This window comes from Oncorhynchus nerka, linkage group LG19 (assembly GCF_034236695.1).
Source record: "Oncorhynchus nerka isolate Pitt River linkage group LG19, Oner_Uvic_2.0, whole genome shotgun sequence".
NCBI classification, from domain to species: Eukaryota; Metazoa; Chordata; class Actinopteri; order Salmoniformes; family Salmonidae; genus Oncorhynchus; species Oncorhynchus nerka.
Window position 1 is genome coordinate 50,271,161 of NC_088414.1, and position 26,994 is coordinate 50,298,154.

General features: G+C 48.0%; 1 protein-coding gene across 1 annotated transcript in view; it reads right to left on the minus strand.

The window, feature by feature from the left end:
• Positions 1–734: 734 nt before the first annotated feature.
• Positions 735–26,994, minus strand: part of LOC115114943 (baculoviral IAP repeat-containing protein 2-like) — a 60,740-nt gene continuing 34,480 nt past the window's right edge. The window contains exons 12-15 of the mRNA XM_065005016.1: positions 19,246–19,375; positions 14,624–14,722; positions 13,935–14,087; positions 735–1,003 (exon numbers count right to left, since the gene is read on the minus strand). Coding sequence (XP_064861088.1) covers positions 810–1,003; positions 13,935–14,087; positions 14,624–14,722; positions 19,246–19,375 — 576 coding nt within the window. The 3' untranslated portion in view covers positions 735–809. The remainder of the gene's footprint in view (positions 1,004–13,934; positions 14,088–14,623; positions 14,723–19,245; positions 19,376–26,994) is intronic.

Genomic DNA, 26,994 nt, shown 5'->3' on the forward strand with positions numbered 1-26,994 from the left:
ATGCTTTGGTTTCTACAGTGGGCTGTTATCCTGACTGAGAATGCTTTTTGGTTTCTACAGTGGGCTGTTATCCTGACTGAGAATGCTGTTTGGTTTCTACAGTGGGCTGTTATCCTGACTGAGAATGTTGTTTGGTTTCTACAGTGGGCTGTTATCCTGACTGAGAATGTTGTTTGGTTTCTACAGTGGGCTGTTATCCTGACTGAGAATGCTGTTTGGTTTCTACAGTGGGATTTTATCCTGACTGAGAATGCTGTTTGGTTTCTACAGTGGGCTGTTATCCTGACTGAGAATGCTGTTTGGTTTCTACAGTGGGCTGTTATCCTGACTGAGAATGCTGTTTGGTTTCTACAGTGGGCTGTTATCCTGACTGAGAATGCTGTTTGGTTTCTACAGTGGGCTGTTGACTGAGAATGCTGTTTGGTTTCTGTGGGCTGTTATCCTGACTGAGAATGCTGTTTGGTTTCTACAGTGGGCTGTTATCCTGACTGAGAATGCTGTTTGGTTTCTACAGTGGGCTGTTATCCTGACTGAGAATGTTGTTTGGTTTCTACAGTGGGCTGTTATCCTGACTGAGAATGTTGTTTGGTTTCTACAGTGGGCTGTTATCCTGACTGAGAATGCTGTTTGGTTTCTACAGTGGGCTGTTATCCTGACTGAGAATGTAGAGTTTGAGTTGAATGAAACGTTGAAGAAAATGGTTCTAATTACATCCTGAGAAGAATAACACTTGATTTATTTGAGATATATTTATTTTATTTCACAGATCTACCAGCGCCTAACATCAAGCCTGGTTCCTCTTCGGTCTTCTAGGAGAGGAAGGTTCGGACGGTGCCCTTGACCAGTCCTCTGCAGATGGGACATTTCCTCAGAGAGGGAGCACACTCCTTACAGACCACCAGGTGACCACACGGGATGAAGACAATGTTCACCTCCTTGTCCATACACACCTTGCAGGTCCGCTCCTCCTGCAGGCGCCGTAGCTGCTCCTCCATCGGCAGGTCTGGAGGGGGAGAGGAGGGAGGGGAAGAGGAGGAGGGGGAAGAATAGAGATGCAAAGTGAAAAACAACAATAAACAGGAAGGGAAAGAGAATGCCTCAGCAGTTCAACTGAAATGTGTCTTCCTGAATCAGAGGTGCAGGGGGCCATAATCAACGTCATCGGCGCCCAGGGAACAGTTGTTGTTGACTAACTGCCTTGCTCAAAGGCAAAACGGCAGAGTTTTCCACCTTGCTTGCTTAGGGATTTTAATGATGCAGCGCTCCCCCTTGGGGCCATCAGTGATGCAGTGCTCCCCTTGGGGCCATCAGTGATGCAGCGCTCCCCCTTGGGGCCATCAGTGATGCAGCGCTCCCCTTGGGGCCATCAGTGATGCAGTGCTCCCCTTGGGGCCATCAGTGATGCAGCGCTCCCCTTGGGGCCATCAGTGATGCAGCGCTCCCCTTGGGGCCATCAGTGATGCAGCGCTCCCCTTGGGGCCATCAGTGATGCAGCGCTCCCCTTGGGGCCATCAGTGATGCAGCGCTCCCCTTGGGGCCATCAGTGATGGGGGCCATCAGTGATGCAGCGCTCCCCTTGGGGCCATCCATCAGTGATGCTGTGCGCTCCCCTTGGGGCCATCAGTGATGCAGCGCTCCCCTTGGGGCCATCAGTGATGCAGCGCTCCCCTTGGGGCCATCAGTGATGCTTGGGGCCATCAGTGATGCAGCGCTCCCCTTGGGGCCATCAGTGATGCAGTGCTCCCCTTGGGGCCATCAGTGATGCAGTGCTCCCCTTGGGGCCATCAGTGATGCAGCGCTCCCCCTTGGGGCCATCAGTGATGCAGCGCTCCCCCTTGGGGCCATCAGTGATGCAGTGCTCCCCCTTGGGGCCATCAGAGGTGAACCTACCTGTTTTTGCTTCGTCATTATGGGATATTATGATGTCATTGTGGGGTATTGTGATGTCATAATGGGGTATTTTGTGTAGATGGAAGTTTAAAAAACAAACAATTTAATCCATTGTAGAATAAGGCTGTAACGTAACAAAATGTGGAAAAAGGTCAAGGGGTCTGAATACTTTGTGAATAGACTGAATATAAAGAGATAAATATGTGGCTATTATAGCGCCACCGTGTGGTCGATGTCCTCACACATGTTGAGTCTTGACAGTGGTTGCAGCATGTGTACCAAATTTAGTTACAATACGAATATCGTTGACCGATTTATATGCCTGCCCACGTGAATACATATTGGTCAATAAAGGCCAAGTCGTTTTAGGTACTAGGTCTGGAAAGTATTGCGTTGAGAGACCATTGTCCATAGATGCCGCAGATCATTAATTCGGTGCCAGATGAGTAGTGTTGTCATTTTTATTTCACTAAATTCTAACTTCTGTTAAATCCATCTTGGTGGACCCGAGGAAAATGTGTTCCTTGTGAAGAGAGGGTCCTATGTGCTGAATTTCACGACTTTGGATCAAACGGGGTTAGGGGCGTCCCCTTTCAAAGTTAGCATTTTCAACTGATGGTTATTAGCGCCACCATCTGGAAAATCAGTGTAATTGTCCAAATGACAGATCTCTATGGCAAACGCATCTCTCACCGGAGTTTCATCAGAAATCGGGCCAGTGGTGTCTGACATGTCGCGTGTGATGAGCAAACGGACGGAGACAAACCCACACAAACACAGACTGACACGTGGTAACGCACACACCTCTCTCTTACTAGTGCGAGGTGATGAGGCCTCAGAACCACCCACTCAATCACCGCTGACAGCCAATAGCAGCTCTCAGGAGATTAAACCCCTCCCATAGGATGACACTTCTGACCCCGCCCATCCATCCCAGTTCCAAGGCCTCCTTCCACAGGCCAGCAGGTCTCTAAGCCAAAGCTACAAGCAGAAAAAAAGCCCTGTATGTAGAGGTGTGTGTGTGTGTGTGTGTGTGTGTGTATAGCCAGGCCAGGCAGTGTGTGTGTGTCTATAGCCAGGCAGTGTGTGTGTGTGTGTGTCCAATTTGTAAGTCGCTCTGGATAAGAGCGTCTGCTAAATGACTTAAATGTAAATGTAAATGTCTATAGCCAGGCAGTGTGTGTGTGTGTCTATAGCCAGGCAGTGTGTGTGTGTGTGTGTCTATAGCCAGGCAGTGTGTGTGTGTGTGTGTGTGTGTGTGTGTGTCTATAGCCAGGCAGTGTGTGTGTGTGTGTCTATAGCCAGGCAGTGTGTGTGTGTGTGTGTCTATAGCCAGGCAGTGTGTGTGTGTGTGTGTCTATAGCTAGGCAGTGTGTGTGTGTGTCTATAGCCAGGCAGTGTGTGTGTCTATAGCTAGGCAGTGTGTCTATAGCTAGGCAGTGTGTGTGTGTGTGTGTCTATAGCCAGGCAGTGTGTGTGTGTCTATAGCTAGGCAGTGTGTGTGTGTCTATAGCCAGGCAGTGTGTGTGTGTGTGTCTATAGCCAGGCAGTGTGTGTGTGTGTGTGTGTCTATAGCCAGGCAGTGTGTGTGTGTGTGTGTGTCTATAGCCAGGCAGTGTGTGTGTGTCTATAGCCAGGCAGTGTGTGTGTGTCTATAGCTAGGCAGTGTGTGTGTGTCTATAGCTAGGCAGTGTGTGTGTGTCTATAGCCAGGCAGTGTGTGTGTGTCTATAGCTAGGCAGTGTGTGTGTGTGTGTCTATAGCCAGGCAGTGTGTGTGTGTCTATAGCTAGGCAGTGTGTCTATAGCTAGGCAGTGTGTGTGTGTGTGTCTATAGCCAGGCAGTGTGTGTGTGTCTATAGCTAGGCAGTGTGTGTGTGTCTATAGCTAGGCAGTGTGTGTGTGTCTATAGCTAGGCAGTGTGTGTGTGTCTATAGCCAGGCAGTGTGTGTGTGTCTATAGCTAGGCAGTGTGTGTGTGTCTATAGCTAGGCAGTGTGTGTGTGTGTGTCTATATCTAGGCAGTGTGTGTGTGTGTGTCTATAGCTAGGCAGTGTGTGTGTGTGTGTCTATAGCCAGGCAGTGTGTGTGTGTGTCTATAGCTAGGCAGTGTGTGTGTGTGTCTATAGCTAGGCAGTGTGTGTGTGTGTGTCTATAGCTAGGCAGTGTGTGTGTGTGTCTATAGCTAGGCAGTGTGTGTGTGTGTCTATAGCTAGGCAGTGTGTGTGTGTGTGTCTATAGCTAGGCAGTGTGTGTGTGTGTGTCTATAGCCAGGCAGTGTGTGTGTGTCTATAGCTAGGCAGTGTGTGTGTGTCTATAGCTAGGCAGTGTGTGTGTGTCTATAGCTGTGGTGTGTCTATAGCAGTGTGTGTGTGTCTATAGCTAGGCAGTGTGTGTGTGTCTATAGCCAGGCAGTGTGTGTGTGTCTATAGCTAGGCAGTGTGTGTGTGTCTATAGCTAGGCAGTGTGTGTGTGTCTATAGCTAGGCAGTGTGTGTGTGTCTATAGCTAGGCAGTGTGTGTGTGTGTGTGTGTCTATAGCCAGGCAGTGTGTGTGTGTGTGTCTATAGCCAGGCAGTGTGTGTGTGTGTGTCTATAGCCAGGCAGTGTGTGTGTGTGTGTCTATAGCCAGGCAGTGTGTGTGTGTCTATAGCCAGGCAGTGTGTGTGTGTGTGTGTCTATAGCTAGGCAGTGTGTGTGTGTCTATAGCCAGGCAGTGTGTGTGTGTGTGTGTGTCTATAGCTAGGCAGTGTGTGTGTGTGTGTCTATAGCCAGGCAGTGTGTGTGTGTGTGTGTGTGTGTGTGTGTGTGTGTGTCTATAGCTAGGCAGTGTGTGTGTGTCTATAGCTAGGCAGTGTGTGTGTGTGTGTGTCTATAGCCAGGCAGTGTGTGTGTGTGTGTCTATAGCCAGGCAGTGTGTGTGTGTGTCTATAGCCAGGCAGTGTGTGTGTGTGTGTCTATAGCCAGGCAGTGTGTGTGTGTCTATAGCCAGGCAGTGTGTGTGTGTCTATAGCCAGGCAGTGTGTGTGTGTCTATAGCCAGGCAGTGTGTGTGTGTCTATAGCCAGGCAGTGTGTGTGTGTCTATAGCCAGGCAGTGTGTGTGTGTCTATAGCCAGGCAGTGTGTGTGTGTCTATAGCTAGGCAGTGTGTGTGTGTCTATAGCCAGGCAGTGTGTGTGTGTCTATAGCCAGGCAGTGTGTGTGTGTCTATAGCCAGGCAGTGTGTGTGTGTCTATAGCCAGGCAGTGCGTGTGTGTGTGTCTATAGCTAGGCAGTGTGTGTGTGTCTATAGCTAGGCAGTGTGTGTGTGTCTATAGCCAGGCAGTGTGTGTGTGTCTATAGCTAGGCAGTGTGTGTGTGTCTATAGCTAGGCAGTGTGTGTGTGTCTATAGCCAGGCAGTGTGTGTGTGTCTATATCCAGGCAGTGTGTGTGTGTGTGTGTGTGTGTGTGTCTATAGCCAGGCAGTGTGTGTGTGTCTATAGCCAGGCAGTGTGTGTGTGTCTATAGCCAGGCAGTGTGTGTGTGTCTATAGCCAGGCAGTGTGTGTGTGTCTATAGCTAGGCAGTGTGTGTGTGTCTATAGCCAGGCAGTGTGTGTGTGTCTATAGCCAGGCAGTGTGTGTGTGTCTATAGCCAGGCAGTGTGTGTGTGTCTATAGCCAGGCAGTGTGTGTGTGTGTGTGTGTCTATAGCTAGGCAGTGTGTGTGTGTCTATAGCTAGGCAGTGTGTGTGTGTCTATAGCCAGGCAGTGTGTGTGTGTCTATAGCCAGGCAGTGTGTGTGTGTCTATAGCCAGGCAGTGTGTGTGTGTGTGTGTGTGTCTATAGCCAGGCAGTGTGTGTGTGTATATAGCCAGGCAGTGTGTGTGTGTCTATAGCCAGGCAGTGTGTGTGTGTCTATAGCCAGGCAGTGTGTGTGTGTGTGTGTCTATATCTAGGCAGTGTGTGTGTGTCTATATATAGGCAGTGTGTGTGTGTCTATAGCCAGGCAGTGTGTGTGTGTCTATAGCCAGGCAGTGTGTGTGTGTGTGTCTATAGCTAGGCAGTGTGTGTGTGTCTATAGCTAGGCAGTGTGTGTGTGTCTATAGCTAGGCAGTGTGTGTGTGTGTGTCTATAGCTAGGCAGTGTGTGTGTGTCTATAGCTAGGCAGTGTGTGTGTGTCTATAGCTAGGCAGTGTGTGTGTGTCTATAGCCAGGCAGTGTGTGTGTGTCTATAGCCAGCCAGTGTGTGTGTGTTTGTGTGTGTGTGTGTGTGTGTCTATAGCCAGGCAGTGTGTGTGTCTATAGCTAGGCAGTGTGTGTGTGAAAGTGTGTGTGTATATAGCCAGGCAGTGTGTGTGTGTCTATAGCTAGGCAGTGTGTGTGTGAAAGTGTGTGTGTATATAGCCAGGCAGTGTGTGTGTGTCTATAGCTAGGCAGTGTGTGTGTGAAAGTGTGTGTGTATATAGCCAGGCAGTGTGTGTGTGTCTATAGCTAGGCAGTGTGTGTGTGAAAGTGTGTGTGTGTATATAGCCAGGCAGTGTGTGTGTGTCTATAGCTGTGTGTGTCTAGGCAGTGTGTGTGTGAAAGTGTGTGTGTGTGTATATAGCCAGGCAGTGTGTGTGTGTCTATAGCTAGGCAGTGTGTGTGTGTCTATAGCTAGGCAGTGTGTGTGTGTGTGTGTGTGTATATAGCCAGGCAGTGTGTGTGTGTCTATAGCCAGGCAGTGTGTGTGTGTCTATAGCTAGGCAGTGTGTGTGTGAAAGTGTGTGTGTGTATATAGCCAGGCAGTGTGTGTGTGTCTATAGCTAGGCAGTGTGTGTGTGAAAGGCAGTGTGTGTGTGTATATAGCCAGGCAGTGTGTGTGTGTCTATAGCTAGGCAGTGTGTGTGTGTCTATAGCTAGGCAGTGTGTGTGTGAAAGTGTGTGTGTATATAGCCAGGCAGTGTGTGTGTGTCTATAGCTAGGCAGTGTGTGTGTGAAAGTGTGTGTGTATATAGCCAGGCAGTGTGTGTGTGTCTATAGCTAGGCAGTGTGTGTGTGAAAGTGTGTGTGTATATAGCCAGGCAGTGTGTGTGTGTCTATAGCTAGGCAGTGTGTGTGTGTCTATAGCTAGGCAGTGTGTGTGTGAAAGTGTGTGTGTATATAGCCAGGCAGTGTGTGTGTGTCTATAGCTAGGCAGTGTGTGTGTGTCTATAGCTAGGCAGTGTGTGTGTGAAAGTGTATGTGCCAGGCAGTGTGTGTGTCTATAGCTAGGCAGTGTGTGTGTGTCTATAGCTAGGCAGTGTGTGTGTGTCTATAGCTAGGCAGTGTGTGTGTGTCTATAGCTAGGCAGTGTGTGTGTGTGTGTCTATAGCCAGGCAGTGTGTGTGTGTCTATAGCCAGGCAGTGTGTGTGTGTCTTGTGCTGGCAGTGTGTGTGTGTCTATAGCCAGGCAGTGTGTGTGTGTCTATAGCTAGGCAGTGTGTGTGTGAAAGTGTGTGTGTGTATATGTCCAGGCAGTGTGTGTGTGTCTATAGCTAGGCAGTGTGTGTGTGAAAGTGTGTGTGTATAGCCAGCCAGGCAGTGTGTGTGTGTCTATAGCTAGGCAGTGTGTGTGTGAAAGTGTGTGTGTATATAGCCAGGCAGTGTGTGTGTGTCTATAGCTAGGCAGTGTGTGTGTGAAAGTGTGTGTGTATATAGCCAGGCAGTGTGTGTGTGTCTATAGCTAGGCAGTGTGTGTGTGAAAGTGTGTGTGTGTATATAGCCAGGCAGTGTGTGTGTGTCTATAGCTAGGCAGTGTGTGTGTGTCTATAGCTAGGCAGTGTGTGTGTGTGAAAGTGTGTGTGTATATAGCCAGGCAGTGTGTGTGTGTCTATAGCCAGGCAGTGTGTGTGTGTCTATAGCTAGGCAGTGTGTGTGTGAAAGTGTGTGTGTATATAGCCAGGCAGTGTGTGTGTGTCTATAGCTAGGCAGTGTGTGTGTGAAAGTGTGTGTGTGTATATAGCCAGGCAGTGTGTGTGTGTCTATAGCTAGGCAGTGTGTGTGTGTCTATAGCTAGGCAGTGTGTGTGTGAAAGTGTGTGTGTATATAGCCAGGCAGTGTGTGTGTGTCTATAGCCAGGCAGTGTGTGTGTGTCTATAGCTAGGCAGTGTGTGTGTGAAGCTGTGTGTGTGTGTATATAGCCAGGCAGTGTGTGTGTGTCTATAGCTAGGCAGTGTGTGTGTGAAAGTGTGTGTGTATATAGCCAGGCAGTGTGTGTGTGTCTATAGCCAGGCAGTGTGTGTGTGTCTATAGCTAGGCAGTGTGTGTGTGAAAGTGTGTGTGTATATAGCCAGGCAGTGTGTGTGTGTCTATAGCTAGGCAGTGTGTGTGTGTCTATAGCTAGGCAGTGTGTGTGTGTCTATAGCTAGGCAGTGTGTGTGTGTCTATAGCTAGGCAGTGTGTGTGTGTGTGTCTATAGCCAGGCAGTGTGTGTGTGTCTATAGCTAGGCAGTGTGTGTGTGTCTATAGCTAGGCAGTGTGTGTGTGTGTCTATAGCCAGGCAGTGTGTGTGTGTCTATAGCCAGGCAGTGTGTGTGTGTTTGTGTGTGTGTGTGTGTGTCTATAGCCAGGCAGTGTGTGTGTCTATAGCTAGGCAGTGTGTGTGTGAAAGTGTGTGTGTATATAGCCAGGCAGTGTGTGTGTGTCTATAGCTAGGCAGTGTGTGTGTGAAAGTGTGTGTGTATATAGCCAGGCAGTGTGTGTGTGTCTATAGCTAGGCAGTGTGTGTGTGAAAGTGTGTGTGTATATAGCCAGGCAGTGTGTGTGTGTCTATAGCTAGGCAGTGTGTGTGTGAAAGTGTGTGTGTATATAGCCAGGCAGTGTGTGTGTGTCTATAGCTAGGCAGTGTGTGTGTGAAAGTGTGTGTGTGTATATAGCCAGGCAGTGTGTGTGTGTCTATAGCTAGGCAGTGTGTGTGTGTCTATAGCTAGGCAGTGTGTGTGTGAAAGTGTGTGTGTATATAGCCAGGCAGTGTGTGTGTGTCTATAGCCAGGCAGTGTGTGTGTGTCTATAGCTAGGCAGTGTGTGTGTGAAAGTGTGTGTGTATATAGCCAGGCAGTGTGTGTGTGTCTATAGCTAGGCAGTGTGTGTGTGAAAGTGTGTGTGTGTATATAGCCAGGCAGTGTGTGTGTGTCTATAGCTAGGCAGTGTGTGTGTGTCTATAGCTAGGCAGTGTGTGTGTGAAAGTGTGTGTATATAGCCAGGCAGTGTGTGTGTGTCTATAGCCAGTCTATGTGTGTGTGTATATAGCCAGGTATATAGTGTGTGTGTGTCTATAGCTAGGCAGTGTGTGTGTAAAGTGTGTGTGTATATAGCCAGGCAGTGTGTGTGTGTCTATAGCTAGGCAGTGTGTGTGTGTCTATAGCTAGGCAGTGTGTGTGTGAAAGTGTGTGTGTGTATATAGCCAGGCAGCGTGTGTGTGTCTATAGCTAGGCAGTGTATGTGTGTCTATAGCCAGGCAGTGTGTGTGTGAAAGTGTGTGTGTGTCTATAGCTAGGCAGTGTGTGTGTGTCTATAGCCAGGCAGTGTGTGTGTGAAAGTGTGTGTGTGTATATAGCCAGGCAGACTTGGTGTGTGTCTATAGCTGGGCTGAGTGTCATGTGTGTCTATTTGCCAGGACTGTGGGTGAAGTGGGACTAACTGGACTGTGTGTGTCTATAGCTGGCAGCTGGGTGAAGTGGGACTCTGGACTGAGCTGGGTGAAGTGGGACTATGTGGAAAGTGGGTGAAGTGGGACTATCTGGACTGAGCTGAGCTGGGTGATGGGACTACCTGGGTGAGATCTTGACTTGGTGATGGGACTAACTGGATTTGAGCTGGGCTGGGACTAACTGGAACTGAGCTGGGTGAAGTGTCAGCTGGGTGAGAACAAGAATTAAACATAAGTTTGAAATTAAACTGGACTGAGCTGGGTGAAGTGGGACTGGACTGTGGCTGGGTGAACTGGGACTAACTGAACTGAACTGAGCTGGGTGAAGTGGGACTAACTGGACTGAGCTGAGCTGGGTGAAGTGGGACTATCTGGACTGAGCTGGGTGAAGTGGGACTATCTGGACTGAGCTGGGTGAAGTGGGACTAACTGGACTGAGCTGGGTGAAGTGGGACTAACTGGACTGAGCTGGGTGAAGTGGGACTAACTGGACTGAGCTGGGTGAAGTGGGACTAACTGGACTGAGCTGGGTGAAGTGGGACTAACTGGACTGAGCTGAGCTGGGTGAAGTGGGACTAACTGGACTGAGCTGGGTGAAGTGGGACTATCTGGACTGGGTGAAGTGGGACTATCTGGACTGAGCTGGGTGAAGTGGGACTAACTGGACTGAGCTGGGTGAAGTGGGACTAACTGAGACTGAGCTGGGTGAAGTGGGACTAACTGGACTGAACTGGGACTAACTGGACTGAGCTGAGCTGGGTGAAGTGGGACTAACTGGACTGAGCTGGGTGAAGTGGGACTAACTGGACTGGCTGGGTGAAGTGGGACTAACTGGACTGAGCTGGGTGAAGTGGGACTAACTGGACTGAGCTGGGTGAAGTGGGACTAACTGGACTGAGTGAAGTGGGACTAACTGGACTGAGCTGGGTGAAGTGGGACTAACTGGACTGAGCTGGGTGAAGTGGGACTAACTGAACTGAGCTGGGTGAAGTGGGACTAACTGGACTGAGCTGGGTGAAGTGGGACTAACTGGACTGAACTGGGTGAAGTGGGACTAACTGGACTGAACTGGGTGAAGTGGGACTAACTGGACTGAGCTGAGCTGGGTGAAGTGGGACTAACTGGACTGAGCTGGGTGAAGTGGGACTAACTGGACTGAGCTGAACTGGGTGAAGTGGGACTAACTGGACTGAGCTGGGTGAAGTGGGACTGGGTGAAGTGGGACTAACTGGACTGAGCTGGGTGACTGACTACTGGACTGAGCTGGGTGAAGTGGGACTAACTGAACTGAGCTGAAGTGGGACTAACTGGGTGAAGTGGGACTAACTGGACTGGGTGAAGCTGACTAACTGGAGTGAAGTGGGACTAACTGGACTGAACTGGGTGAAGTGGGACTAACTGGACTGAACTGGGTGAAGTGGGACTAACTGAACTGAGCTGGGTGAAGTGGGACTAACTGAACTGAGCTGGGTGAAGTGGGACTAACTGAACTGAGCTGGGTGAAGTGGGACTAACTGAACTGAACTGGGTGAAGTGGGACTAACTGAACTGGGTGAAGTGGGACTAACTGGACTGGGTGAAGTGGGACTAACTGGACTGAGTGAAGTGGGACTAACTGAACTGAGCTGGGTGAAGTGGGACTAACTGAACTGAGCTGGGTGAAGTGGGACTAACTGGAACTGTGAAGTGGGACTAACTGAACTGAGCTGGGTGAAGTGGGACTAACTGAACTGAACTGAGCTGGGTGAAGTGGGACTAACTGAACTGAACTGGGTGAAGTGGGACTAACTGGACTGGGTGAAGTGGGACTAACTGGACTGGGCTGTGAAGTGGGACTAACTGGACTGAACTGAGTGAAGTGGGACTAACTGAACTGACTGAGTGGGACTGGACTGTGAAGTGGGACTAACTGGACTGAGCTGGGTGAAGTGGGACTAACTGGACTGAGCTGGGTGAAGTGGGACTAACTGAACTGAACTGGGTGAAGTGGGACTAACTGGACTGAGCTGGGTGAAGTGGGACTAACTGGACTGAGCTGGGTGAAGTGGGACTAACTAGACTGAACTGAGTGAAGTGGGACTAACTAGACTGAACTGAGTGAAGTGGGACTAACTAGACTGAACTGAGTGAAGTGGGACTAACTGGACTGAACTGGGTGAAGTGGGACTAACTGGACTGAACTGGGTGAAGTGGGACTAACTGGACTGAACTGAGTGAAGTGGGACTAACTGAACTGAGCTGGGTGAAGTGGGACTAACTGGACTGAACTGGGTGAAGTGGGACTAACTGAACTGAGCTGGGTGAAGTGGGACTAACTGAACTGAGCTGGGTGAAGTGGGACTAACTGGACTGAACTGGGTGAAGTGGGACTAACTAACTGGACTGAGCTGGGGGACTAACTGACTGAACTGGGTGGGACTAACTGGACTGAGCTGGGTGAAGTGGGACTAACTGGACTGAGCTAACTGGGTGAAGTGGGACTAACTGGACTGAACTGGGTGAAGTGGGACTAACTGAACTGAAGTGGGACTAACTGAGTGGGACTACTGAGCTGAACTGGTGAAGTGGGACTAACTGAACTGAGTGAAGTGGGACTAACTGAACTGAACTGGGTGAAGTGGGACTAACTGAACTGAGCTGGGTGAAGTGGGACTAACTGAACTGGGTGAAGTGGGACTAACTGAACTGAGTGAAGTGGGACTAACTGGACTGAGTGAAGTGGGACTAACTGGACTGAGTGAAGTGGGACTAACTGAACTGAACTGGGTGAAGTGGGACTAACTGAACTGAGTGAAGTGGGACTAACTGGACTGAGTGAAGTGGGACTAACTGGACTGAGTGAAGTGGGACTAACTGAACTGAACTGGGTGAAGTGGGACTAACTGAACTGAGTGAAGTGGGACTAACTGGACTGAGTGAAGTGGGACTAACTGAACTGAGCTGGGTGAAGTGGGACTAACTGAACTGGGTGAAGTGGGACTAACTGAACTGAGCTGGGTGAAGTGGGACTAACTGGACTGAGTGAAGTGGGACTAACTGAACTGAGCTGGGTGAAGTGGGACTAACTGAACTGGGTGAAGTGGGACTAACTAGACTGAACTGAGTGAAGTGGGACTAACTAGACTGAACTGAGTGAAGTGGGACTATCTGGACTGAGCTGGGTGAAGTGGGACTAACTGAACTGAACTGAGTTGGGTGAAGTGGGACTAACTGAACTGAACTGAGCTGGATGAAGTGGGACTAACTGGACTGAACTGAGTGAAGTGGGACTAACTAGACTGAACTGAGTGAAGTGGGACTAACTGGACTGGGTGAAGTGGGACTAACTGGACTGAACTGAGTGAAGTGGGACTAACTAGACTGAACTGAGTGAAGTGGGACTAACTGAACTGAGCTGGGTGAAGTGGGACTAACTGGACTGAGTGAAGTGGGACTAACTAGACTGAACTGAGCTGGGTGAAGTGGGACTAACTGAACTGAACTGAGCTGGGTGAAGTGGGACTAACTAGACTGAACTGAGTGAAGTGGGACTAACTAGACTGAGCTGGGTGAAGTGGGACTAACTAGACTGAGCTGGGTGAAGTGGGACTAACTAGACTGAGCTGGGTGAAGTGGGACTAACTAGACTGAACTGGGTGAAGTGGGACTAACTGGACTGAGCTGGGTGAAGTGGGACTAACTGTACGATACTTTATAACTCAGGCTCAGCATGGCCCTGAGCTGTAAAATAACCTTTCTATACAAGGATGGGTCAATCTGATGGTTTAGTAGGCTGATCTAGATCAGTTGTGTGCCTGACCCCTGATCTACCCACCAATCATTCCCACAGACAAGCTCAGAACGATACAACACATCCCACCATCCTTCCTAAACCTGGAAGGCTGGAGCTGCACACCCCATGACAAGGGGTGAAGGAGCTGAGGATTCCAAAACTAGGGGTGAAGGAGCTGAGGTTTCCAGAGAGAGCAGAAGGGACTAGGGGTTAGGGAGCTAGGGGTCTTAGGAAATTGAGGATTAGGAGCAGAAGAGAGCTAGGGAGTAAAGGGACTAGAAGTTAGGGAGCTAGGAAGTAAAGGGACTAGGAGTTAGGGAGCTAGGAAGTAAAGGGACTAGGAGTTAGGGAGCTAGGAAGTAAAGGGACTAGGAGTTAGGGAGCTAGGAAGTAAAGGGACTAGGAGTTAGGGAGCTAGGAAGTAAAGGGACTAGGAGTTAGGGAGCTAGGAAGTAAAGGGACTAGGAGTTAGGGATCTAGGAAGTAAAGGGACTAGGAGTTAGGGGACTAGGGCGAGCCACAGTGAGGGATGTTCAAGGCAAAGTCTCTAGCAGGTTAGGGTAAGGGGAAAAGAAGTTAGGGTGTGAGGTAAGGGGTAAGAGTTGAAAGGTCAGAAGTAAGGTTTACCCATAAGGTCTCTGAGCAGGTAGACATCGTTCTTCTGGATCCAGTTTCTGAAGACCTCAGCTGCTGCGTTCCCTTTAGTCAAGACCAAGTCTATCAGTCTGGCTGTCTGCTGCTGGGAGGACTGGCCCTGGAGACCACTGTATTCCTCTCCACCTGAAGAGACAGGGGTCAGAGGTTAGCACCAAGTCTATCAGTTTGACTGTCTGCTACTGAGAGGACTGGCCCTGGAGACCACTGTCTTCCTCTCCACCTGAAGAGACAGGGGGTTAGAGGTCGGCTGCTGGGAGGACTGGCCCTGGAGACCACTGTATTCCTCTCCACCTGAAGAGACAGGGGTCAGAGGTCAGCACCAAGTCTATCAGTCTGGCTGTCTGCTGCTGAGAGGACTGGCCCTGTAGACCACTGTATTCCTCACCTACTGTAGAGGTATCATAACATCAATATAGTACTGTAGTAGTAGCTAGTAGTATATTTGTAATAGTATAAAGATATACTGATGGGCGCTCCAGGACCGACTAAACATTAATATTGTAGTAGTAGCAGCTTGTAGTATATACCATGTATTAGTAACATACTGATGAAGTTCTGTTCCCTGAGGAGGTTCAAGACAGACTCAACACTCTTCACAACATAAATAATAATATAATATTCATTAGTACTGTAGTAATATATTAGTAGTATAGACGTACTGATGACATTCTGCTCTCGGAGGTGCTCCAGGACAGACTCAACACTCTTCAGGCGCAGGACCAACGCTGCCTGGTGTCTCTTCAAGAACGAATTACCATCTGGAGAGAGGAGAGACAGGGGAGAGCGCATTGGGAGAGGGAGAGAGAGCGTTGGGAGAGGGAGAGAGCGCGTTGGGAGAGGGAGAGAGCGCGTTGGGAGAGGGAGAGAGAGCGTTGGGAGAGGGAGAGAGCGCGTTGGGAGAGGGAGAGAGAGCGTTGGGAGAGGGAGAGAGAGCGTTGGGAGAGGGAGAGAGAGCGTTGGGAGAGGGAGAGAGAGCGTTGGGAGAGGGAGAGAGAGCGTTGGGAGAGGGAGAGAGCGCGTTGGGAGAGGGAGAGAGAGCGTTGGGAGAGGGAGAGCGCGTTGGGAGAGGGAGAGAGCGTTGGGAGAGGGAGAGAGCGCGTTGGGAGAGGGAGAGCGCGTTGGGAGAGGGAGAGAGCGTTGGGAGAGGGAGAGAGCGTTGGGAGAGAGGAGAGCGCGTTGGGAGAGGGAGAGGCGCGTTGGGAGAGGGAGAGGAGCGCGTTGGGAGAGGGAGAGAGAGCGTTGGGAGAGGGAGAGAGCGCGTTGGGAGAGGGAGAGAGAGCGTTGGGAGAGGAGAGAGAGCGTTGGGAGAGGGAGAGAGCGTTGGGAGAGGGAGAGAGCGTTGGGAGAGGGAGAGAGCGCGTTGGGAGAGGGAGAGGGAGAGAGCGTTAGGAGAGGGAAGAGCGTTGGGAGAGGGAGAGAGCGTTAGGAGAGGGAGAGAGCGTTGGGAGAGGGAGAGCGTTGGGAGAGGGAGAGAGCGTTAGGAGAGGGAGAGAGCGCGTTGGGAGAGGGAAGAGCGCGTTGGGAGAGGAGAGAGCGTTGGGAGAGGGAGAGAGAGCGTTGGGAGAGGGAGAGAGCGTTGGGAGAGGGAGAGCGTTGGGAGAGGGAGAGAGCGCGTTGGGAGAGGGAGAGAGCGTTGGGAGAGGGAGAGGCGTTGGGAGAGGGAGAGAGCGTTGGGAGAGGAAGCGTTGGGAGAGGGAGAGAGCGCGTTGGGAGAGGGAGAGAGCGCGTTGGGAGAGGGAGAGAGCGTTGGGAGAGGGAGAGAGCGCGTTGGGAGAGGGAGAGCGCGTTGGGAGAGGGAGAGAGCGTTGGGAGAGGGAGAGAGCGTTGGGAGAGGGAGAGAGCGTTGGGAGAGGGAGAGAGCGTTGGGAGAGGGAGAGAGCGTTGGGAGAGGGAGCGTTGGGAGAGGGAGAGTTGGGAGAGGAGAGAGCGTTGGGAGAGGGAGAGAGCGTTGGGAGAGGGAGAGAGCGTTGGGAGAGGGAGAGAGCGTTGGGAGAGGGAGAGAGCGTTGGGAGAGGGAGGCGTTGGGAGAGGGAGAGAGCGTTGGGAGAGGGAGAGAGAGCGCGTTGGGAGAGGGAGAGAGCGTTGGGAGAGGGAGAGAGCGCGTTGGGAGAGGGAGAGAGCGCGTTGGGAGAGGGAGAGAGCGCGTTGGGAGAGGGAGAGAGCGTTGGGAGAGGGAGAGAGCGCGTTGGGAGAGGGAGAGCGCGTTGGGAGAGGGAGAGAGCGTTGGGAGAGGGAGAGAGAGCGCGTTGGGAGAGGGAGAGAGCGTTGGGAGAGGGAGAGAGCGTTGGGAGAGGGAGAGAGCGTTGGGAGAGGGAGAGAGAGGAGAGCGCGTTGGGAGAGGGAGAGAGCGTTGGGAGAGGGAGAGCGCGTTGGGAGAGGGGAGAGCGCGTTGGGAGAGGAAGAGAGCGCGTTGGGAGAGGGAGAGCGCGTTGGGAGAGGGAAGAGCGCGTTGGGAGAGGGAGAGAGCGCGTTGGGAGAGGAGAGAGCGCGTTGGGAGAGGGAGAGAGCGCGTTGGGAGAGGGAGAGAGCGCGTTGGGAGAGGGAGAGAGCGCGTTGGGAGAGGGAGAGAGCGCGTTGGGAGAGGGAGAGCGCGTTGGGAGAGGGAGAGAGCGTTGGGAGAGGGAGAGAGCGTTGGGAGAGGGAGAGAGCGTTGGGAGAGGGAGAGAGCGTTGGGAGAGGGAGAGAGCGTTGGGAGAGGGAGAGAGCGTTGGGAGAGGGAGAGAGCGTTGGGAGAGGGAGAGAGAGCGTTGGGAGAGGGAGAGAGAGCGTTGGGAGAGGGAGAGAGCGTTGGGAGAGGGAGAGAGCGCGTTGGGAGAGGGAGAGAGCGCGTTGGGAGAGGGAGAGAGCGTTGGGAGAGGGAGAGAGCGTTGGGAGAGGGAGAGAGCGTTGGGAGAGGGAGAGAGCGTTGGCATTCGATTCAGTTGGAGTCTGGCACCAGAAGCTTATTAACTGGGCCAATCCAGAGGACAACAGCTTCTCCCTCAATGTCAGCAAGACAAAGGAGCTGATCGTGGACTACAGGAAACGGAGGGCAAGAGGACAAGTACATTAGTGTCTAGTTTGAGAAACAGACGCCTCACAAGTCCTCAACTGGCAGCTTCATTAAATAGTACCTGCAAAACACCAGTCTCCACGTCAACAGTGAAGAGGCAACTCTGGGATGCCGGCCTTCTAGGCAGAGTTGTCAAGACAGAGCCACATCTCAGACTGGCCAATAAAAAGAAAAGATTAAGATGGGCAAAAGAAAACCCTGTTTTGCGGGTCCTATTTAATGAAGCTGCTAGTTGAGGACTTGTGAGGCGTCTGTTTCTCAAACTAGACACTCTAATGTACTTGTCCTCTTGCTCAGTTGTGCACCGGGGCCTCTCACTCTTTCTATTCTGGTTAGGGCCAGTTTTCCCTGTTCTGTGAAGGGAGTAGTACACAGTATTGTACGAGATCCTAAGTTTCTTGGCAATTTCTTGCATGGAATAGCCTTCATTTCTCAGAACAAGAATAGACTGATGAGTTTCAGAAGAAAGGTCTTTGTTTCTGCCCATTTTGAGCCTGTAATCGAACCCACAAATGCTGATGCTCCAGATTCTCAACTAGTCTAAAGGAGGCCAGTTTTATTGCTTCTTTAATCAGCACAACAGTTTCCAGCTGTGCTCACAATTGCAAAAGGGTTTTCTAATGATCAATTAGCCTTTTAAAATGATAAACTTTATATTAGCTAACACAACGTTGAAACACAATGGGATGGTTGCTGATAATGGGCCTGTGTACACCTATGTAGATATTCCATTGGAACACAGGAGTGATGGTTGCTGATAATGGGCCTCACCTGTAGATATTCTTGGAACACTGATGGTTGCTGATAGATATTCCATTGGAACACAGGAGTGATGGTTGCTGATAATGGGCCTGTGTACTCCTATGTAGATATTCCATTAGAAATCAGACGTTTTCCAGCTACAATAGTCATTTACAACATTAACAATGTCTACACTGTATTTCTGACCAAATTGATGTTATTTTAATGGACAAAAAAAGCTTTTCTTCCAAAAACAGGGAAACTTCTAAGTGACACCAAACTTTTGAACGGTACTGTACATACCTCATACCCCTGCACGTTGACTTGCTACTCCGTGTGTATATAGAGCCAAGTTATCGTTACTCGTTGTGTATTTATTCAGCTCTTGGTATCCACCCGCTGTGTAAGCATATGACAAATACAATTTGATTTGAACCCTAGAAACAGACGTCTGCTGTACCAGAAGCCATCTCCTCGGTCAGCATCTCCCCTCCCTCCCTCCCAAGCCATCTCCTCGGTCAGCATCTCCCCTCCCTCCCTCCCAAGCCATCTCCTCGGTCAGCATCTCCCCTCCCTCCCTCCCAAGCCATCTCCTCGGTCAGCATCTCCCCTCCCTCCCTCCCAAGCCATCTCCTCGGTCAGCATCTCCCCTCCCTCCCTCCCTCCCTCCCTCCGTACCACACGCCATCTCCTCGGTCAGCATCTCCCCTCCCTCCCTCCCTCCCCTCCCTCCGTACCACAAGCCATCTCCTCGGTCAGCATCTCCCCTCCCTCCGTACCACAAGCCATCTCCTCGGTCAGCATCTCCCCTCCCTCCCTCCCTCCCTCCGTACCACAAGCCATCTCCTCGGTCAGCATCTCCCCTCCCTCCCTCCCTCCCTCCCAAGCCATCTCCTCGGTCAGCATCTCCCTCCCTCCGTACCACAAGCCATCTCCTCGGTCAGCATCTCCCCTCCCTCCGTACCACAAGCCATCTCCTCGGTCAGCATCTCCCCTCCCTCCCTCCCTCCCTCCGTACCACAAGCCATCTCCTCGGTCAGCATCTCCCTCCCTCCCTCCCATCAGCCGTACCAGAAGCCATCTCCTCGGTCAGCATCTCCCCTCCCTCCCTCCCTCCCTCCGTACCACAAGCCATCTCCTCGGTCAGCATCTCCCCTCCCTCCCTCCCATCAGCCGTACCAGAAGCCATCTCCTCGGTCAGCATCTCCCCCTCCCTCCCTCCCTCCCTCCCTCCCTCCGTACCACAAGCCATCTCCTCGGTCAGCATCTCCCCTCCCTCCCTCCCTCCCTCCTCCCTCCCTCCCTCCGTACCACAAGCCATCTCCTCGGTCAGCATCTCCCCTCCCTCCCTCCCTCCCTCCCTCCGTACCAGAAGCCATCTCCTCGGTCAGCATCTCCCCTCCCTCCCTCCCTCCCTCCGTACTCACAGCCATCTCCTCGGTCAGCATCTCCCTCCCTCCCTCCCTCCCTCCCTCCCATCAGCCGTACCAGAAGCCATCTCCTCGGTCAGCTTCTCTTTCTCCTCCTCTCTCTTTTGGTCCTCGGCAGACAGCAGGTCTGAGACCAGTTCCTGGACCGTCTTGTAGTTCTCTCCGATGGTCAGGATCTTACTCTGGACCTGTAGATTATAGACACACAAGACTGAGTCCCTCTGCTTAAAACCTCTTGATGTTAGGGGGCAGTATTTTCATTTTTGAAAAAAAAACGTTCCCGTTTTAAACGGGATATTTTGTCAGGAAAAGATGCTAGAATATGGATATAATTGACAGCTTTGGATAAAAAACTAACGATATTGTCTGTGAGTATAACAGAACTGATGTTGCAGGCGAAAGCCTGAGGAAAATCCAATCCGGAAGTGCACCAGGTTTTTGAAAGCGCTGCGTTCCAATGACTCCCTATTTGGCTATGAATGTACCATCAACGAGCTTTCTACGTATTCCCCAAGGTGTCTACAGCATTGTGACGTAGTTTTACGCATTTCTGTTGAAGAATAGCCGTAGGAGGCCACATTGCGTAAGTGGTCACATGGTGGCTCCGAGAGAGATTCTCACGTAAAATACAGAGGTAGCCATTACTCCAATCGGTCCTAGAGAAAAACGAATTGTCCCGACGGATATATTATGGAATAGATATTAGAAAAACACCTTGAGGATTATAAACAACGTTTGCCATGTTTCTGTCGATATTATGGAGCTAATTTGGAATGTTTTTTCGGCGTTGTGGTGACCGCAATTTCCGGGCGATTTCTCAGCCAAACGTGAAGAACAAACGGAGCTATTTCGCCTTCAAAAATAATATTTTGGGAAAAAAATGAACTTTGGCTGTCTATCTGGGAGTCTCGTGAGTGAAAACATCTGAAGTTCATCAAAGGTAAACGATTTAATTTGATTGCTTTTCTGATTTCCGTGACAAGGTTGCCTGCTGCTAGCAAGGCATAATGCTATGCTAGGCTATGATAAACTTACACAAATGCTTGTCTAGCGTTGCCTCTAAAGCATATTTTGAAAATCTGAGACGACAGGGTGATTAACAAAAGGCTAAGCTGTGTCTCAATATATTTCACTTGTGATTTTCATGAATAGGAAGATTTATGTCCGTTGCGTTATGCTAATTAGTGTCAGATGATGACAACGGGATGGGATGTCACCACAGGTTAATGGAAATATACACTGAACAATGATATAAAAACGCAACATGCAATGATTCCACTGAGTTACAGATCATATGAGGAAATCAGTCCATTGAAATACATTCATTAGGCCCTAATCTATGGATTTCACATGACTGGGAATACATTCATTAGGCCCTAATCTATGGATTTCACATGACTGGGAATACATTCATTAGGTCCCTAATCTATGGAGGTCACATGACTGGGAATACATTCATTAGGCAATACATTCATTAGGCCCTAATCTATGGATTTCACATGACTGGGAATACATTCATTAGGCCCTGATCTATGGATTTCACATGACTGGGAATACATTCATTAGGCCCTGATCTATGGATTTCACATGACTGGGAATACATTCATTAGGCCCCTAATCTATGGATTTCACATGACTGGGAATACATTCATTAGGCCCTAATCTATGGATTTCACATGACTGGGAATACATTCATTAGGTCCCTAATCTATGGAGGTCACATGACTGGGAATACATTCATTAGGCCCTAATCTAATTTCACATGACTGGAATTTCACATGACTGGGAATACATTCATTAGGTCCCTAATCTATGGAGGTCTATGGATTTCACATGACTGGGAATACATTCATTAGGCCCTAATCTATGGATTTCACATGACTGGGAATACATTCATTAGGCCCTAATCTATGGATTTCACATGACTGGGAATACATTCATTAGGCCCTAATCTATGGATTTCACATGACTGGGAATACATTCATTAGGCCCTAATCTATGGAGGTCACATGACTGGGAATACATTCATTAGGCCCCTAATCTATGGATTTCACATGACTGGGAATACATTCATTAGGCCCTAATCTATGGATTTCACATGACTGGGAATACATTCATTAGGCCCCTAATCTATGGATTTCACATGACTGGGAATACATTCATTAGGCCCCTAATCTATGGATTTCACATGACTGGGAATACATTCATTAGGCCCCTAATCTATGGATTTCACATGACTGGGAATACATTCATTAGGTCCCTAATCTATGGATTTCACATGACTGGGAATACATTCATTAGGCCCTAATCTATGGATTTCACATGACTGGGAATACATTCATTAGGCCCTAATCTATGGATTTCACATGACTGGGAATACATTCATTAGGCCCTAATCTATGGATTTCACATGACTGGGAATACATTCATTAGGTCCTAATCTATAGAGGTCACATGACTGGGAATACATTCATTAGGCCCTAATCTATGGATTTCACATGACTGGGAATACATTCATTAGGCCCCTAATCTATGGATTTCACATGACTGGGAATACATTCATTAGGCCCTAATCTATGGATTTCACATGACTGGGAATACATTCATTAGGTCCCCTAATCTATGGATTTCACATGACTGGGAATACATTCATTAGGCCCTAATCTATGGATTTCACATGACTGGGAATACATTCATTAGGCCCTAATCTATGGATTTCACATGACTGGGAATACATTCATTAGGCCCTAATCTATGGATTTCACATGACTGGGAATACATTCATTAGGTCCCTAATCTATGGAGGTCACATGACTGGGAATACATTCATTAGGCCCTAATCTATGGATTTCACATGACTGGGAATACATTCATTAGGCCCTAATCTATGGATTTCACATGACTGGGAATACATTCATTAGGCCCTAATCTATAGATTTCACATGACTGGGAATACATTCATTAGGCCCTAATCTATGGATTTCACATGACTGGGAATACATTCATTAGGCCCTAATCTATGGATTTCACATGACTGGGAATACATTCATTAGGCCCTAATCTATAGATTTCACATGACTGGGAATACATTCATTAGGCCCCTAATCTATGGATTTCACATGACTGGGAATACATTCATTAGGCCCTAATCTATGGATTTCACATGACTGGGAATACATTCATTAGGCCCTAATCTATGGATTTCACATGACTGGGAATACATTCATTAGGCCCCTAATCTATGGATTTCACATGACTGGGAATACATTCATTAGGCCCTAATCTATGGATTTCACATGACTGGGAATACATTCATTAGGCCCCTAATCTATGGATTTCACATGACTGGGAATACATTCATTAGGCCCCTAATCTATGGATTTCACATGACTGGGGAATACATTCATTAGGGTCCTAATCTGATGGATTTCATTAGGCAATCTATGATTTCACATGACTGGGAATACATTCATTAGGCCCCTAATCTATGGATTTCACATGACTGGGAATACATTCATTAGGCCCTAATCTATGGATTTCACATGACTGGGAATACATTCATTAGGCCCTAATCTATGGATTTCACATGACTGGGAATACATTCATTAGGCCCCTAATCTATGGATTTCACATGACTGGGAATACATTCATTAGGCCCTAATCTATGGATTTCACATGACTGGGAATACATTCATTAGGTCCATTGGGTCTAATCTATGGATTTCACATGACTGGGAATACATTCATTAGGTCCCTAATCTATGGATTTCACATGACTGGGAATACATTCATTAGGCCCTAATCTATGGATTTCACATGACTGGGAATACATTCATTAGGCCCTAATCTATAGATTTCACATGACTGGGAATACATTCATTAGGCCCTAATCTATGGATTTCACATGACTGGGAATACATTCATTAGGCCCTAATCTATGGATTTCACATGACTGGGAATACATTCATTAGGCCCCTAATCTATGGATTTCACTGGGGATGACTGACTGGGAATACATTCATTAGGCCCTAATCTATGGATTTCACATGACTGGGAATACATTCATTAGGCCCTAATCTATGGATTTCACATGACTGGGAATACATTCATTAGGCCCTAATCTATGGATTTCACATGACTGGGAATACATTCATTAGGTCCTAATCTATAGATTTCACATGACTGGGAATACATTCATTAGGTCCTAATCTATAGATTTCACATGACTGGGAATACATTCATTAGGCCCTAATCTATGGATTTCACATGACTGGGAATACATTCATTAGGCCCTAATCTATGGATTTCACATGACTGGGAATACATTCATTAGGCCCTAATCTATGGATTTCACATGACTGGGAATACATTCATTAGGCCCTAATCTATGGATTTCACATGACTGGGAATACATTCATTAGGCCCCTAATCTATGGATTTCACATGACTGGGAATACATTCATTAGGCCCTAATCTATGGATTTCACATGACTGGGAATACATTCATTAGGCCCTAATCTATAGATTTCACATGACTGGGAATACATTCATTAGGCCCTAATCTATGGATTTCACATGACTGGGAATACATTCATTAGGTCCTAATCTATGGAGGTCACATGACTGGGAATACATTCATTAGGCCCTAATCTATGGATTTCACATGACTGGGAATACATTCATTAGGCCCTAATCTATAGATTTCACATGACTGGGAATACATTCATTAGGCCCCTAATCTATGGATTTCACATGACTGGGAATACATTCATTAGGCCCCTAATCTATGGAGGTCACATGACTGGGAATACATTCATTAGGCCCCTAATCTATAGATTTCACATGACTGGGAATACATTCATTAGGCCCCTAATCTATGGAGGTCACATGACTGGGAATACATTCATTAGGCCCTAATCTATGGATTTCACATGACTGGGAATACATTCATTAGGTCCCTAATCTATGGAGGTCACATGACTGGGAATACATTCATTAGGCCCCTAATCTATGGATTTCACATGACTGGGAATACATTCATTAGGCCCTAATCTATGGATTTCACATGACTGGGAATACATTCATTAGGCCCCTAATCTATGGATTTCACATGACTGGGAATACATTCATTAGGTCCCTAATCTATGGAGGTCACATGACTGGGAATACATTCATTAGGCCCTAATCTATGGATTTCACATGACTGGGAATACATTCATTAGGCCCTAATCTATGGATTTCACATGACTGGGAATACATTCATTAGGCCCTAATCTATGGATTTCACATGACTGGGAATACATTCATTAGGCCCTAATCTATGGATTTCACATGACTGGGAATACATTCATTAGGCCCTAATCTATGGATTTCACATGACTGGGAATACATTCATTAGGTCCTAATCTATAGATTTCACATGACTGGGAATACATTCATTAGGTCCTAATCTATAGATTTCACATGACTGGGAATACATTCATTAGGCCCTAATCTATGGATTTCACATGACTGGGAATACATTCATTAGGCCCTAATCTATGGATTTCACATGACTGGGAATACATTCATTAGGCCCTAATCTATGGATTTCACATGACTGGGAATACATTCATTAGGCCCTAATCTATAGATTTCACATGACTGGGAATACATTCATTAGCCCCTAATCTATAGATTTCACATGACTGGGAATACATTCATTAGGCCCCTAATCTATGGATTTCACATGACTGGGAATACATTCATTAGGCCCTAATCTATGGATTTCACATGACTGGGAATACATTCATTAGGCCCTAATCTATAGATTTCACATGACTGGGAATACATTCATTAGGCCCTAATCTATGGATTTCACATGACTGGGAATACATTCATTAGGGCCCTAATCTATGGATTTCACATGACTGGGAATACATTCATTAGGCCCTAATCTATGGATTTCACATGACTGGGAATACATTCATTAGGCCCTAATCTATAGATTTCACATGACTGGGAATACATTCATTAGGTCCTAATCTATAGAGGTCACATGACTGGGAATACATTCATTAGGGCCCTAATCTATGGAGGTCACATGACTGGGAATACATTCATTAGGCCCTAATCTATGGATTTCACATGACTGGGAATACATTCATTAGGCCCTAATCTATAGATTTCACATGACTGGGAATACATTCATTAGGCCCTAATCTATGGATTTCACATGACTGGGAATACATTCATTAGGCCCTAATCTATGGATTTCACATGACTGGGAATACATTCATTAGGCCCCTAATCTATGGATTTCACATGACTGGGAATACATTCATTAGGCCCTAATCTATGGATTTCACATGACTGGGAATACATTCATTAGGCCCTAATCTATGGATTTCACATGACTGGGAATACATTCATTAGGCCCTAATCTATGGATTTCACATGACTGGGAATACATTCATTAGGCCCTAATCTATAGATTTCACATGACTGGGAATACATTCATTAGGTCCTAATCTATAGAGGTCACATGACTGGGAATACATTCATTAGGCCCTAATCTATGGATTTCACATGACTGGGAATACATTCATTAGGCCCCTAATCTATGGATTTCACATGACTGGGAATACATTCATTAGGCCCTAATCTATGGAGGTCACATGACTGGGAATACATTCATTAGGCCCTAATCTATGGATTTCACATGACTGGGAATACATTCATTAGGCCCTAATCTATGGATTTCACATGACTGGGAATACATTCATTAGGCCCCTAATCTATGGAGGTCACATGACTGGGAATACATTCATTAGGCCCTAATCTATGGATTTCACATGACTGGGAATACATTCATTAGGCCCCTAATCTATGGATTTCACATGACTGGGAATACATTCATTAGGTCCTAATCTATGGATTTCACATGACTGGGAATACATTCATTAGGCCCTAATCTATGGATTTCACATGACTGGGAATACATTCATTAGGCCCCTAATCTATGGATTTCACATGACTGGGAATACATTCATTAGGCCCTAATCTATGGATTTCACATGACTGGGAATACATTCATTAGGTCCCTAATCTATGGAGGTCACATGACTGGGAATACATTCATTAGGCCCCTAATCTATGGATTTCACATGACTGGGAATACATTCATTAGGCCCTAATCTATGGATTTCACATGACTGGGAATACATTCATTAGGCCCTAATCTATGGATTTCACATGACTGGGAATACATTCATTAGGTCCCTAATCTATGGAGGTCACATGACTGGGAATACATTCATTAGGCCCCTAATCTATGGATTTCACATGACTGGGAATACATTCATTAGGCCCTAATCTATGGATTTCACATGACTGGGAATACATTCATTAGGCCCTAATCTATGGATTTCACATGACTGGGAATACATTCATTAGGCCCTAATCTATGGAGGTCACATGACTGGGAATACATTCATTAGGCCCTAATCTATGGAGGTCACATGACTGGGAATACATTCATTAGGCCCTAATCTATGGATTTCACATGACTGGGAATACATTCATTAGGCCCTAATCTATGGATTTCACATGACTGGGAATACATTCATTAGGCCCCTAATCTATGGATTTCACATGACTGGGAATACATTCATTAGGTCCCTAATCTATGGATTTCACATGACTGGGAATACATTCATTAGGGCCCATTCATTGGGCCCTAATCTATGGATTTCACATGACTGGGAATACATTCATTAGGCCCCTAATCTATGGAGGTCACATGACTGGGAATACATTCATTAGGCCC